A 15763-nucleotide genomic window follows, 5' to 3' on the forward strand; every position below is an offset into this window, starting at 1 on the left:
GTTGGCAGAGTCCCCTGGCTTGTGGCTTTCTTCCTGGGTCTTCCATGCTCTTCCCTCTGTCTGTCCAGTCTTCCACCTTCCACAGAGCTGTCAGGCACTGCATTAGCCCACACTAGGAACCTAGTTTGTGACTTCATAGGTCCTGAAAGGTCCTGTTTCCAAGTGCAGCCCTATTTAGACGCTGGGGTTAGGGCTTCAGTGTAGACTTGGGGTGGGGGAGGGGGCAGGGCACAATTCAGCACGAACTGGTCTCTGGGCTGAGAAGGGACTGTGAACTAGGCCATACCCGTAGCCTATAGGAAGCAAGTCCTACTTAATCTTCATGACATTCCTATGAGGTAAGGATTATTATCATTAGGGCCATTTTACAGATGAGAACAGTGAGGCCCAAAGAGATGATGTGTTACCCAGAGTCATAAAGTGGCAAAACCAGAACCAGGGCTGATCCCATTATACTGCACCGACAAAAATGGGTTGAGACTACCAGGTGTATGTCTGAAAGGTCGGCACACAGTCAAACTTAGGTAAAGTCAGAGCTATAGTCTCCCCTAGAGAAATGGGTCAACCATCATTTCGATAATACCGGTATTAACTTTTTGCTATTAATCAAAAATCTACCAAGTGGATGGAAGGTACTAAGAAGGGCAGCGTGCCCTAGCTGCCTCAACCTCTCCATAAGTGAGCCGCCCTTTTTTCCAAAGTAAAGATAGTGTGAGTTTAGGACAGATTTGATTTGTAAGTATTAAGCTAAATGTTTATCTTCTTTTTCTAAACTTCAGTCTAAATCCTCATGAATTCAAAGAAAATTCTTTGTTTAATAGGAATAGCCTCTAAAACCAGCCACCCCCCCGCCTTGCCTGCCTTGTGTGGTGGGAAGAACTGACCTGAGGCCGGCACCACTGGAATGGACTTGTTTTCAAAGTCCACACCTGAATAAGCAGGAAAGATGTTGGTTAGCAGGTAATTCTCAGTTGGAATGTCCCACCTTAGACAAATTTTTGAACTGAAGCTCATTCAAGCAGGTTTTTGATAAAATGTAGGAACTTGGCCACATTTAGGTGACGTCGGGAAGGAATCTTCACGCTTTTTTCCGCAAAGTGAAGTGTGGGGAAAAGAAATGTGCACACATGGGCCAGAGAAATTCTGGGTCCTGGAGCATGGATTTATTATTTTAAATTCTTAGTATTGAGCCTCCTGTCTCTACCTACCATGCTCTGTGATTACAAGTGTGTAGCCTCATGCCTGGTCAACTCCAGGGTACTCTACCCTGTTAACGGAGAAGTTAAACCAAAACTTCATCGGGCTGAATTAGAGAAAAGCCACATTTTTTTAATTACATGATTAAGTGACTTTGGGTCTGAAAAAAATATTTCCTCTAATTGTGTTTGAAGAGCAAAAGTAGTCTCAAAGGGAAACACGGGAAAGCACGGGCCCCTTGTTCTTTAGGAGCCTGTGAAAGCATTCTCTGACTTCAGAAAAGGCAGTAAACAGATGGACAAGTGTGGAGAGAAGAGGAGGGAAGAATGGCAGGCCTGTTTATTCCAGAGTCACCCAAGGAAAGGAGCAGTTGGTTAGCTTCTGGGGTTAGTTTGAGATGGGGGTCTCACATAGCTCAGGCTGGCCTTGAACTTGTTAGGTAGTGGAGGATGACCTTGAACTATGATTCTCTTGCTTCCACCTCCTAAGTGCTGATGTTACGAGCAGATGCCACTACATCCAGTTTTTATATGATGCTGGGAATTAAGCCAGGGCTTCTCACAAGCCGGGCAAGCACCCTACCAACTGAGCCACCTCCTCAGCCCAGGAGTGATTCTTAAAGAGGCCCTACACACACACACACACACACACACACACACACACACACACACACACGCACGCATGCACGCACGCACGCACGCACGCACGCACACACCCTCTGCCCCACATGGCATCTATCACCAAGTTAGATCAGTTTTACCTCCAGCTGTCTTTGAGTCTATTCTCTCCCCATCCTCACTGTCCATTGTGCCCCTCGCCTAGAACTCTGCCATGGGTTGAGTTATGGTTTCTAATTACCCTCCCCAGCCCCTTTCTCCAGTAGAAGGTTACTGTAATCCACTGTATGTCACCACTGTCCCCTTGGCAACTCACAGAATGCCTTGCTAAGTGGATAGACTGCATTATTTTAGTTATGGCAGATATGACCATGTCCCACTCTGCTTAAACCCCTTCTGCAGTTTCCCTCTGCACCTAGAAGAAAAAAGTCCCCAACCCAGCTTCCTCTTCTGCCTTCTCACTTCCGCGACACTGCCTACCTAGCTACCGGCCAATACATGCCCAGCTCTTTTTTTGTCTGGGGGCTCAGGGGCAGGTAGTTCCTCAGCCTGGAAAACTGTCTGTGCCCACTCTCTGACTCAGTCCATCCAAGTCAGAATTGGGAGAGGCCCTTCCTGAGCCTCTAATCTTAATCAAGCCCCGTCTCATAAACCTCAAGACATGCTACACCTTTGGCTCTCAGAGCGCCTGTTTTACACCAGGAACTGTGGCTCTCCGGGCTGTGCTGACTCTAAGGCAAGCCCACGCGCAGGAGTAGAAGATACTGAGCTGCAGATCAAGGTCATATTATAGACTGACACAGATGTCTCCCGGGGTGTTGGAAACTTGTTTTCTGGCTCGAAGCCCAGGAGATCAAGGGTTGGGAGGTGAGATAAGGAAGTGAGAATGGCTGAAGAGACAGCACATGGTCTGGGGCACAAGTTAACCTAAGCAGCCCCTGGCACAATTCTTTTCCAAAGCCATTAGAATGAGACTCTTTAAAATTGAATTTTCATGTGTGGGTCATTTATTCTATTTGATAGGATATAAACTACCCAGTAGTATGACTATGCCAATGATTATGCCAAACTGCTTTTAGTTCATATAAATATGTAATTGTGGATCGTAACTCAAGATTCTAACAAGAAAAAAAATGCTTGTTCTATTCTGTGCATTTCTGAGGATCAGCAACACAGAATAAAAAAACAAACAAACCCTAGAACTGAAATGGGCTAAGGAAGATGAGTCATGAAAATGCCTCCATTTAGAGGTGAGAAGATGGGGATGTGGTGTCACACTGGCCCTGGTGCAGGAATCAGACCAGACCTTCTGGATTCCAGACCACTGCATTCCCCAGGGCTCTGTGGCTCCACTGTGTGTCTTTAACTAGCATCAAGAAAAGCTAGGAGTCAGCAGGTTTTTTAAGAGTCTAAGAACTCGTTCTATGATCTTTAAAAGACAGTGTTTACAATTTGTTGTTCATAGAGCTGCATAATCCTGAAGGTCTCCGAGGGAAGCTGGGCCTTTGTAAACAAGACCGGGTAAGTTGCTGGCGTCCAACTGCTAATGAAAGGGAAAGGGACGACACTAAAAGCCTGCTGGCCCGTTTATGGTGGGCCTTTTAGAGCATTTTTACACTGTGTGTTTAAGTATGGGCGTGTCTGATGCTCTGCAAATTTGTTCCAAGCCCAGTGATGTCACACTCAAGAGCTAGAGTGGGCCCAGCTCGGAAGCTGCCCTTACTTCCTGAGTGTGGCCTGGCTGAATTGCCGGCGTCTCCTGGCAGAGAGCTGGCATTTTCTTTCTATTCTCTCTCTCCCTTCTTATCAGCTGCAGCTGAGAGTGCTGAGTGATCAAGATTTACTGGGTATCCCAGTGTCTCTGGCCAAAATGCAAAAATGAAAATAAGCACAAACACAAAAAGACCTGGACCTCAGCTTCTTGTGGTCCCTGGATCGCAAGAGGAGAGATGTGGCCATTTCTTCCTAGGTTAAACACTTCTGGTGTAGGGATTTCACTTCCTCATAAGGCCAGACATGGATTAACAGTGGTAGGTTGGAGTCCAGAGAGGCCTGCCTGGGTCTGAGAGCAGCTTATGCCATTGGCTGTTTCATCTGTGTGGGCATGAAGCCTCTGACCTTCAGTTAAGTAGACTTTGTCAACACTCATTCAATAAATGAAAACTGCTGTTTTATTCACTTTAACTAAAGCTGCTTGATTTGGGGTAATTCCTTTCACTTTGGCTACTGTTTCTTTATGAGGAATACTAAGAATTTGATTCCAAGGTTTCTCAGCCTTGTCAATGTCCTGAGTCTTCACCTTAGTTCTGAACCCTGAAGATCTAGCCTCTCCCACACACCCCTTCCCTTCTGCCTTTCTTAATTGAACACTCGCGCGCGCGCGCACACACACACACACACACACACACACACACACACACACACACGCCTCCCCTTGTTCCCTTATTTTGTGTACCTGGTTGAAAGATGCGGACCAGAACTTTTAAGCTTTGTCCTTAGCCTGAGCCATTGAGCCGGCTGCCCTGTCCCAGGAGAGATGGACCCCGCAACTGGACCCTTAGTGGCGCCAGGGGTGTGGATTTCTTGGTGGGAGAGGTGTAGAGAGCTCAGACGTCTGGCGCCACTCTCGGACCCTGCAGCTTCAACAAACTTCTTGCAGGAGGCTAGCGGCCGCTCCGCCAGCTCTCGGAAGTGGCTTGCAGCTTGGTACCACCGGGGCGCACTCAGGCACGGTCACTCGGGGGCCTTGCTTTCCCTGTCCCTGCCAGGCCAGACCGTTTGGAGGCCCCCAGCAGCCCCGGGTGTAAGCAGAGCCACGCCCTGCAGCACCACCCTGCAGGCATGGGCGGGGCCCAGGGCTGTCCCTAGAGGAGGACTGCGGGGTAATGAAGTGCGGAGAAGCCTTCCGCTGTGTTCTGCGCTGGCGCTGCGATCCAGACCCCTTCGAACTCCCGGGCACAGTTCCGTGCGCCACCCTTTTCTCCGCCCTAGCCCTGGGACACCCTTCCGACAGGAAGCGGCTCTTCCAGCCCCAGAACCGCCGGGTAAGTCGTCCCGCGGTCCTAGCTGTGCTTCCTCGGGACCGCTGGGCTGGGGGTGAGGGTGAGGATGGGGGTGGGGAGCGCTTCCGGAGAAATGGGCTGGTGCAGGCTAGGGAGCCACGCCTGGCTGATTTGGCCGGTCCCCGTGCCGGCCCTGCCCAGACCAGCCCCATTGTGCAGACTTTGCTGTCTGGAGTGTGGGGAGCTCCTCGGCCCCGCTGCCCCAAGGTCCAGCTAGCTCTCCATCCCTTTAGACGCTCCACCCATGGCACATCCTTTGTGCTGGTATTTCCAGGCTGGGTACCTCTTATTTCCTTTAGCAGAGGACGCTCCAACCTCCGAGACTCCCACTTCCAAGAGGGACTTCTGCCCTTTCTGAAGACCTATCCACTCGTGTCCTAGTGACCCGAGGTGGGCATCCCTTGCCTCCTCCTGCCGCGCGGGCAATGGAGGGGCTGCTAGGGGATGAGAGATCAGCCCACAAGGACCGATCCCCACTTCCATGCCTAACCTACCTAGCCCCCTCCCTTACCGAAAGCAACCCATCCCCCACACTCTTCACTTTTTCCGGTCGCAGCGTGAGAAATCCCTCCAAGAGCTCTCAGGCTGAGTGTGGGCTGGAGGGAAGGAAAGGGGTACAAAGAGAGGCCTTGTCTCCAGAGATTCCTCGGAGAGCGCACAGGAGCGCCGGTGGGAGGGAGGCTAGGGGTCGATTGGATGCGAGGGTTCTCGGGAGGGCGAGCTCAGCTGCTGCCCCCGCTCCTTCCCACAGCCCGTTGGAGCAGTGACAAGATCACAGGGGAAGTGTTTTGACCACAGTGAGTCAGAAGGTCTCGAGTCAAGACAGTCGCAACACTCTCAGGCCATTTGTGAGGGTAGTTTGGGTGGTGGGAAGGGGAACCTACGCTGGCTGGCCCACGACTGTTGCCCCTTGTCAGGAGGCAAGCACCAGGAAAAGAACTTTGCCTTTGGTGAGAGGCACATCCCACAACCAGCGTGGCACTAAGTCCGCCAACCGGCGCTGGCTTGCAGAGACTTCTGGTGATATGGGCGTGTGCCTGCCGAGCAGCTGCAGCTGCTTTGCGGTGCTCGCCCTCGTGGGTCTACCAGAAGGGAACCCTCCACCCCCACCTCCCACCCCAGCAGCCAACTGAGAAACTGCCCCGTGTCCTACTTACAGGACCTAGGGAACACCCACTACAATCCCTGTCGCCTGGGCCTCAGAGCTCCCACACGATGGCTCCTGGGTGACTGGACAGGAGGCTTCCTTAGCGTCCTTGTGCCTTGTGTACCCAGGACTACTGAGTTTTCATTCCCAAATTTGGCGAATTTCACTTGATAAGGGATTGCCGCTGTCTCTGGGGCAGATCACGGCGTGGGAGCGGGCTGGAAGCATAGCCAATCAGAGGTGGACCCTGAGCTCCCTTGTGACACCAGCCTGCCCTGCTGGCTCCTCCCTTTTCTTTTCCCTCCCTCCAGCCTCCTTTCCTTCTCTTCTTTCCACAGCCACTGGGCTTTGTCCAGCTGCTCCTCTTGCCAGGGGCCCTACATGGCTTCAACGGCCCCTACCAACCCAGCACATGCCCACTTTGAGAGCTTCGTGCAGGCACAGCTGTGCCAGGATGTACTGAGCAGCTTTCAGGGGCTCTGTGAAGCCCTGGGACTGGAGCCTGGTGGGGGACTGCCTCAGTACCACAAGATCAAGGCCCAGCTCAACTACTGGAGTGCCAAGTCACTGTGGGCCAAGTTGGACAAGAGAGCAAGCCAGTCTGTGTACCAGCAAGGCCAGGCCTGTGCCAACACCAAGGTAGATCCCCAGAGTCTGGGAGGAGCTTGAGGAGGAGAGGGGGTCAGCAGGAAACAGGATGCTGCACCTGCCTGCTCTTGTGTTTACAGTGCCTGGTGGTGGGCGCTGGGCCTTGTGGGCTTCGGGCTGCTGTGGAGCTGGCACTACTGGGTGCTCGAGTGGTGCTTGTGGAAAAGCGTACCAAGTTCTCTCGGCACAATGTGCTGCACCTCTGGCCCTTCACCATCCATGACCTTCGGGCGCTTGGGGCCAAGAAGTTCTATGGGCGCTTCTGTACTGGTACCCTGGACCACATCAGTAAGCACTTCACGGTGGGCCTCGGGTGGATGTGCCTGAGTCCAAAGGCAGGCCAATGGGAGACTGCAGAGCCAGACAGGAGGCGAGCGAACCCGAATCGCTTTAACTGGGTGGCGTTTAAGACCCAGACCTGACATCTGTAAATGGACAGGATAATCTGCTTGACTTCCGAGCTGAGATGTCAACAGGTGTCTTCAGGGTGGTGTGGCCTTAGATAGGCACAGTGGTCTCTGAGGCCTCTAGCTCTGAACAGGCACACCCCAGAGCTAGGGAAGCCATGAGTCTGTTCCTAATGCCCTCCCACTTCCAGGCATCCGACAGCTCCAGCTACTTCTACTGAAGGTGGCATTACTGTTGGGGGTGGAAATTCACTGGGGCATCACGTTCACTGGCCTCCAGCCCCCTCCCAGGAAGGGTGAGTACTCCTGTGCTCCTGGGAACCCCTACCCACTGAAGAGAGATCTGTACAGATGCTAACGTGGGTGTGCGGGGGAGTCGGCTCTTCTCACAGTGAGGCCTGGGCAGCCCTAGCCTCAGTCAGCATACAAGTGGGGGTAGCAAGATGGAAAAACATGGCTTTCCTCACCTGCCCTCTTTGGCTACAAGTGTGATCTGACAGACAGCCTCTCGCTACTTTCCAGCCTGTGGGGTCTTTTACAAATTCATTTTGTTTCTCTAGCCTGACCTGGGAGTGTAGGGCCCTCTGACTTCTACGCCTTTGTGGCTCTTATACTCTCTGTCCCAGGGAGTGGCTGGCATGCCCAGCTCCAGCCCAGTCCCCCAGCCCAACTGGCCAACTATGAATTTGATGTCCTCATCTCGGCTGCAGGGGGTAAATTCGTCCCTGAAGGTGAGTGATCCTTTTCCTCAAAAATAATAAGTTAATGAAAATCAACAAATACCAGCATCCTAGGCTCCCGTGAGCCTTCCTAGAAATGTTATCCCCGCCTCCCCTACCACTAGGCTTTACCATCCGAGAGATGCGTGGCAAACTGGCTATCGGCATCACGGCCAACTTTGTGAACGGGCGCACGGTGGAGGAGACCCAGGTGCCGGAGATCAGTGGTGTAGCCCGGATCTACAACCAAAAATTCTTCCAGAGCCTGCTCAAAGCCACAGGTCAGGGCCAGCCCTCGAAGGCTTTCCCCCTCTTGCCTCTCACACCTGCCCTTAGTCCAAGGAACCCACTCTTGTCCACCCTTGTGGTCTCAGCAGCAAAAGAGAAAGAGGACCAAGCAGGGACCAAGCAGCTTTCACTTGGCGTGAAAAATCCTGGGACTGTCTCTTAAATACCTGGGTGTTTGCTCTGTGCTCCTTCATCTGGAGTGTAAGAATGATGTAAGCTTTTGAGAGGATGCATTGTTGACTTTGGCTTTTTATCGCCATGTGACCAAGTGATACAAGCCTCCCAGCTGCCACTCCGCCTGAGTTTCCCCCTTTGCTCCAAACTGCCACACCTCCTGGGCCAGGACAGATGGTTCTTGGTGCCACCAGATCTGTGTGTGGGACACTCACTGTGGCCTAAAGCTGTGACTTCAGCTCTCAGAGGTCAGCCATGGATCCGGTGTTTAGAGAGGTGATCGATGCAGAGTCATCTGAAGACTCATCCCCTGGCCTCCGCTTTGTACCCCCAGGGATTGATCTGGAGAACATTGTGTACTACAAAGATGATACTCACTACTTTGTGATGACGGCCAAGAAACAGTGCCTGCTGCGGCTGGGGGTGCTGCTCCAGGTAGGACCTGCACCCAGGCAGGAGGAGGCTGGGCCGGACACAGTCTACCCCTGGATATGGATGGCCCCCACCCTCTCCTGCCTCTGTCCAGGCAGTAACTCCACTCTGACACGCTCTTGCTCCCTGCATGTATGTGATGGTAGGAATCCTATTCTGGGCTAAACTTACAGATATGGTACTACTCGTGTGCACTCCAGGACAAGGAGAATCTTTTGCCTCTTTTCCTCTTGCTGACTGTTAATTCCCAAGACTTAGAATGGTACCTGAGTAGTGGTTAAGCACCTAATATGTACTCACTGAATGGATGAAATAGATACCTTCTGTGTACTAAGCACCACACTGAGAGCTTGCTTTGCATTTTGTCATCCAGTTCGTACAAGTGAGTTGTGTTGTTTCTGGATGCTGGGCAAACCAAGGCTTCAGTGATTTCAGGACAGAGTCTATGACGGCAGTGACTTTGGGCTTCCTGGCAGGGCAGGGCTTGGGACCCTCGGCAGCAGAGAGAGTGTTGAGGAAGGACTTGAGTATGAGAGGCAGCCTATTGGAATTCTATGCCCAGCCCAGCCTTCAATTGCTGTGTAGCGTAGACAGCCTCTCCCCTTTCAGGCCTCAGCATGTGTACCTCCTATACTGCAGGTCAGTCACCTGTAAAATGGTGTGGAGCCGGACATGTGGCTCTGCTCTCACAGGTCTCAGGTTCTGATCTCTTGGCCCTGTAGGACCTGCCAGAGACTGATCAGTTGCTGAGCCGTGCCAATGTGGTACCCGAGGCTCTGCAGCGCTTTGCCAGGGCAGCTGCCGATTTCGCCACACATGGCAAGCTTGGGAAACTGGAGTTTGCTCAGGATGCACGTGGGCGGCCCGATGTGGCTGCCTTCGACTTCACAAGCATGATGCGGGCAGAGAGTTCTGCTCGTGTGCAAGAAAAGCATGGTGCCCGCCTACTGCTCGGACTGGTGGGGGACTGCCTGGTGGAGGTGAGCATTTCAGGAGGTAGAGGGGTCCCACGGTGGGGGAGGAAGCTCTCTTATAGGGAAAGGTATAAAGCTGCTTATTTGGGGCTGCTTAGGGGCTGCTTGGCAGAGGTGAAAGCCGTCTGGGGTGGAAAAGGGACTTCCCCCCAAGTTGGGACACCTGGGCTTGGGACATACCCATTGGATTCTCATAGTGTCCTGTTCCTCATACCCTACAGCCCTTCTGGCCTCTGGGCACTGGAGTGGCCCGGGGCTTCTTGGCAGCCTTCGATGCAGCCTGGATGGTGAAGCGGTGGGCAGAGGGTGCCAGGCCCCTAGAGGTGTTGGCTGAACGGTGAGTTCTGGGTTCAGAGACGAGTACAGGCAGGGCAGACATGATTTGGGACAAGGGTCAGGAAGAAGGGGCAGGAGATACTGAAGAATGGATGGAGGCATGGGACTACAAGAAAGCCCTGGCAGTCCCTGAGGGGTGGGTGCTGACAGCTTCCCTCTGTACCACCACCTTCCGCCACCACCCCTAGTGAGAGCTTGTACCAGCTTCTGTCACAAACATCCCCAGAGAACATGCATCGAAATGTAGCCCAGTATGGGTTGGACCCTGCCACCCGATACCCCAACCTGAACCTCCGGGCTGTAACCCCCAACCAGGTCAGACCTCTTTACCCCTGCCCTCCCACCCATCTTCCCAGACCAACTCCTTTTCCCATGCCAGGTCTTCCCTACTCAGTGGCTGCCCCAGTGGGGGTCACTCCTACCGTAGGAATGCTCCTCCCCCTGGGCTGAAGGGGCGGGTGGTCCTCTGCCTTGAACCTGAGAAGAAGTTGCCTTAGGTACAAGACCTGTACGACCTGATGGACAAGGAGCATGCGCAGAGGAAGAACGACAAGACCGATGCGGGCAAGGGAACTACAGGTGAGCAGGCCTTCCCCCAGCCAGCGGGGCAGTCGGCATGCTGCAGTGTCTGGACAGAGCCCGCACTGGAAAGCTCGTTTTGTGGATGCTTTGGGGTTCATGGGGTGGGGTGGGGGTGGGGTGAGGTGGAGGAGCCACAGAGCTTGGGCAGCAGCTGTGTGCCAGTGTGGAAGCAGCTCAGTGGTTTCCATGGCCATGGCACCAGCCGTGCCGAGCAGCCACAGCTACGCCACGCTGTTCCAGCTCCTTCGCCAGCAGAGGGTGTAAACCCAAACCACCTGTTCCTTGAGCCTGAGCTATCCTGCCTGTTTACCCCTCTGGCTTTTCTGTGGCTACAGTGGCCGCTCTTTATTGTTGCCCAACTGTGTGTTAGGGACTTTTAAACGGAATGGGAGAAGGAGGTGCTGCTGGGCCTGCACACTCGTCTGACAGCCCAGCTTTGACACGCCCAGCAGCAGGTGTGGGCCTCGGGCACAGCATGGCTCTGTTCTCTTAGGGTCAGCAGGCACCGAGGAGCTCCTGCACTGGTGCCAGGAGCAGACAGCCGGCTTTCCTGGAGTCCACGTCACCGACTTTTCCTCCTCGTGGACTGATGGACTAGCTCTGTGCGCCCTGGTGCACCGCCTGCAGCCGGGCCTGCTGTGAGTCAGGCCCCTCTCCTGTGCCCAGCCCTCCCCTCTACTGCATGGTGAGAAGATGCTGTGCAGGAGCTGGCAGCCCATTGAGTCCCAGCTGCACCTGTTACTTCACCTCCCAAAGGTGGTATTCCAGCCTGGGCTGCTCACCCGCCTGGCAGAGCCTTCTCAAATCCACTGCATCCAGATAGGAAAGTCAGAAGCCATGGGAGACTGGGATGGAGTGCAGTCAGTGGTAGAGCACATTTGCTTAGCATGAGTGAAACCCTGGTTCAATCCAGCACGCGCATACGCATACACACACACACACACACACAAACATACACACTTGACAGTTAGGTGTGATGGCATGCAACAATAATCACAACACTTTGGAAGCAGAAGCAGGTGGATCACTGTAAATCTGAGGCCCACCTTAGCCACACAGTACCAGTGCAGACCTCCTAGAACCCCCACGCATCTTCCCAAATCAACTCTTCCCCACGCCAGGCCTTCCCTGCTGCTCCTGGGGGTCAGTGCTTCCACAGGAGGGCTCCTCCCTATGGGGTAAGGGGCTGAGTGGTCAGCTTCCTTGAGACAAAGAGGGGCTGCCTTAGGTATGTAGATACAACATGTGGCCAAGGAGCCTGTGCAAAGGAACAGGGACAAGGCGAGAAAAAAAAAATGTGGAGAGGCTCGATATCAGGGTACGGAAACTTTAAAAAAAAGCACCTACACAAAAAGTGACTCGGTGTACATAAGCACCAACGAAGCTGCCTTCGTGCGCTCATGTCCCTTTACCATGTCCCTGCCCGCTTCAGTGGGGCCAGGGTTGCCTCTCATTGGCATCTCGTCTGATGCTCCACAGGGAACCCTCGGAGCTGCAGGGCATGGGAGCTCTGGAAGCCACTGCCTGGGCACTGAAGGTGGCACAGCACGAGCTAGGCATCCCCCCAGTGCTGTCCGCACAGGCAGTGGTGGCGGGCAGTGACCCACTGGGCCTCACTGCCTACCTCAGCCACTTCCACAGCGCCTTCAAGAACATGCCCCAGAGCTCAAGTGAGTTGGCTGGTAGGCGGGCAGGAGAGGGAGCGGGAGGGAAGGGCCCACCCAGGTGGAGGGTGGCTGACAACTGGACTCTGCCGGCAGGCCCCGTCAGCCAGGCTCCTTCTGGGACCCCCAATGCTATACTTTTCCTTGGCAAACTCCAGAGGACCCTACAGCGAACCCGGGCCAAGGTGAGGAGTCTAAACATGGTTAAGTCTGGAGAAGAGGTACCCAGTGAGGTTCCCGGGATGGTAGAGAATACGTTCTAAATGAGGGAGGTGAGAGCTGGACTCACATTGTGCTCACAGCTGTAGGACTTGTTTCGGGACCACAGGGAGGATGCTAAGTGACAAGCAGCTATCCTTGCAGGAAATGTAGACTAGGGTAGGACAGGCCACACCGTTTCTCTGCTCACCTCCACGGCCGGTTCCGCAGCCCGACCCCGTCTCCATGTCTAGTGTTACTCCCTTCCAGCCTTTTGTGTAGACAGCCATTCCCCTGCCCACGCTACCTGAGCGTTCCCCCCTTAGGTAGAGGCTGAGACTCCAAGTACCGAGGAGCCCCCCGTCTCTGAGCCCAGTGTACCCCCTGCACTGCCATCAGAAAACCAGGAGGTAAGATCCAGAGCCCTGTCTGCACAGGCCTCCAAGGGTGGGCAAGGCTACGGGGGAATGGAAGGAAGGCCTTGGCGGTTGGCTCTGGGTCCAGCTGACTCTGTATCCTGGGGTTCTGTGCAGGCTGGGGCAGAGGACTTGTGTGAACTTTGTGGGAAACACCTCTACATCCTGGAACGCTTCTGTGTGGATGGCCATTTCTTCCACCGGGACTGCTTCCGCTGCCACACCTGTGAGGCCACCTTGTGGCCAGGTGGCTATGGACAACATCCAGGAGATGGTAAGTGGGCCTGGGAGCTGCGACAGGACTTCAGAATTGGTGCTTTCTTCAGGACAAGGAGCTTGGGGGCGAGGACGGGGAGTGGGGCTGGACATTGGGTGGAAACGGGCTCTCAACCCCCTCCAAAGCTTTAGCTGTGGAGTCCTAAGAAATGACTGCAAGCCGGTCTTGCAGCCTCTACCTTCCCGCTGAGTACCTGGGCAGTGGGCTGATGCCTGGCCTCTTCTACCCTTCTTAGGACATTTCTACTGTTTCCAGCACCTGCCCCAGGAGGGCCAAAAGACGGCTGACAGGGATGGAAGTCCAGAGAACCAGGTTAAAAACAAAACAAAGCAATCCCTCTGTGTAGTGGGGTGTGGGAAGAGGCAGGTCACCCCAGATCAGTGGGCTTTGCTGGCAGTAAATGGATGCTGTCCCTCACTGAAGGATTCTTGTATCCAGAGCACTGCCTGGCAATGTCCACTAGATGGGCTCCATGACCTGACCATATGGTGGCTTTTCCAGGAGCTCCCTACACCAGATGATAACAGCACACAGTCAGGCTCCCCCTCGCCCCCCATGTCTCCTGCGAGGAGGGTCAGCCCAGTCCCAAGCCCCAGCCAGCCTACCCGTCGGCTGATCCGCCTCTCTAGCTTAGAACGCCTGCGGCTGTCCTCCTTGGCAATTATCCCCGACTCAGGAACAGAGCCCCCACCCAAGCCCCCACGGAGCTGCTCCGCCTTGGCCCGCCAGGCTCTGGAGGGCAGCTTTATGGGCTGGGGTGTGCCAGTCCAAGCACCGCAAGGTAGGTGCTCTCCCTACAGATGTGCTCATCTGGGAGGCTGCGGGGAGGAGGGGGTCCTAGAATTTCTGCCATGGGGATTCTGGGAAATAGAAACAGGCCACTGGACTCCCAAGCCGCATGTCCCTCTCCTCTGCTCAGTTCCTGAAGCCACAGAGAAGGTGGAAGAAAATCCCTTTTCCGAGGAGGAGGAGGAAGAAGAGGAGGAAGAGGAAGAAGTACCTTTGGAGGCAGACTTAGAGCAGGTAAGTAGCAGGAAGCCAGCTGTCCACTCTGCCCGAGCCAGAAGGCATCTGCCAGGTGTTTTCCACCCCACCAGAGAAGCGCCAAAAGCCAGCATCCTCCCCTTGGAATGTCTTCTCACCCAGTCTGACTGACTTGCCTCTAAGTGTTTACCTATTTCCAGCCCGGCTTTCCACCCTCCATTTCCTCCATTCCTAACCCGGGTCAGAGCTCATTGCTGACTGGCCTGACCCTCCCACAGACTCTGCTGACCTTGGCCAAGAACTCGGGCGCCATGACTAAGTACCCGACATGGTACCGAACCCTCATGCGCCGTGCTAAAGAGGAGGAGATGAAGAGGTTTTGCAAGGCCCAGGTGAGCCGCAGAGCCCCGGGCACTGCCAGAGCTTTGACGGGTGGGCGGCCTGAGCGCAGAGCGCCTCCAGCGCCGTTCTTGAGCAATCTGAGGCATCCTGTCTTAAAACCCGCAGGCCATCCAGAGAAGACTGAATGAGATTGAGGCTGCTATGAGGGAGCTGGAGACCAAAGGCACGAGGCTGGAGCTGGCCTTGAGGAGTCAGAGCAGTGAGTAAAGCCGGGACAGCGGCATGCTAGCACACACATCTCTCTGCTCCTGGCGCCACGTTCCGCCCTCAGCAGTCCCTGGGCCCAGTGGATGTGCCGCACGGCTGACAGCCGTAGCAGCCCATTTCCCCTGGATCCTGTCACCTCTTCCATTCCTTTTCCTTACCAGGCTCTCCAGAACAGCAAAAGAAACTCTGGCTAGATCAGCTGCTACAGCTCATCCAGGAAAAAAACAGCCTAGTGACTGAAGAGGCTGAGCTCATGATCACGTAAGGCCAGGGGGTGGTGACATGGTATGTGAGCCAGGGCCGTTCCTGTGAGTACCCTGCTCAGCTGTGCTTCTGCGATCTCTGGTCTCTCCAGGGTTCAGGAGCTGGACCTGGAGGAGAAGCAGTGGCAGCTGGACCAGGAGTTGCGCGGCTACATGAATCGGGAAGGTCTGTGGGCTAGCTCGTGACCTTGGACGCTGACCAAGTAACACAGTCCTCTGGCCTCTGGCCTGCTGGGACAATTCAGGAGGAAGCCAAAGGATGTAATCCCAAGCCTCCACCCTCCTTCCAGTCAGGGCTGCAAGTCGGCTCTTGTGCAGTACTTCCTTCAACAGAGTGCCTGTGCTAACAAAAACTAGGAACCCCCACTGGACCAAACCTAAGTTTGAACTCTCCACAAACACAGCCTGGTTATAGAAACCACACAGGCTGCGTTAGCTTGATCCTGTCTTCAGGCTCCCTGCCCAGGTCCCTGTTCTCTTCTCCCTCCAGAGACCCTGAAGACAGAGGCTGATCGTCAGTCTGAGGACCTGGTCCTGAGGAAGCTGTTGGATGTGGTGAACCAGCGGGATGCCCTCATCCGCTTCCAGGAGGAAAGACGGCTCAGTGAGATGGCTTCGGAGACAGGGGCCCAGGGCTAGAAGCTGGTTGGCTCTAGGCCTGCCTCCTGCCCTGGAAGCAAGACCTCATCCAAGGGCAGTACCTCTGCCACCTGGACTGCCTAGTCGGGGCTTCGCTGTTCAAAATAAAAGTACTATGGCCATGAACAGG

General features: G+C 54.5%; 1 protein-coding gene across 4 annotated transcripts; it reads left to right on the plus strand.

The window, feature by feature from the left end:
• The first annotated feature begins 4221 nt into the window (after positions 1-4221).
• On the plus strand, positions 4222-15759 carry Mical1 (microtubule associated monooxygenase, calponin and LIM domain containing 1). 4 transcript variants are annotated; one of them, XM_052751496.1, is made up of 25 exons: positions 4222-4858; positions 5179-5266; positions 6362-6662; positions 6752-6959; positions 7270-7374; positions 7705-7809; positions 7923-8078; positions 8594-8694; positions 9414-9671; positions 9887-10002; positions 10190-10316; positions 10499-10580; positions 11077-11221; positions 12063-12253; positions 12344-12432; positions 12772-12855; positions 12979-13135; positions 13374-13450; positions 13640-13919; positions 14058-14161; positions 14401-14514; positions 14630-14723; positions 14893-14992; positions 15087-15160; positions 15485-15759. In XM_052751496.1, exons 3-25 carry the CDS (start codon positions 6405-6407, stop codon positions 15631-15633), a joined length of 3174 nt encoding a protein of 1057 aa, XP_052607456.1. In that variant the 5' UTR covers positions 4222-4858; positions 5179-5266; positions 6362-6404; the 3' UTR covers positions 15634-15759. The 4 variants fall into 4 exon arrangements, with proteins under 4 accessions (XP_052607456.1, XP_052607457.1, XP_052607455.1 ...); XM_052751497.1 differs by lacking the exon at positions 5179-5266 and having other exon boundaries at positions 11086-11221; XM_052751495.1 differs by lacking the exon at positions 5179-5266 and having other exon boundaries at positions 4223-4858.
• Positions 15760-15763: the final 4 nt, after the last annotated feature.

This window comes from Peromyscus californicus, unplaced genomic scaffold, assembly GCF_007827085.1.
Source record: "Peromyscus californicus insignis strain IS unplaced genomic scaffold, ASM782708v3 Scaffold_22__1_contigs__length_63687245, whole genome shotgun sequence".
NCBI classification, from domain to species: domain Eukaryota; kingdom Metazoa; phylum Chordata; class Mammalia; order Rodentia; family Cricetidae; genus Peromyscus; species Peromyscus californicus.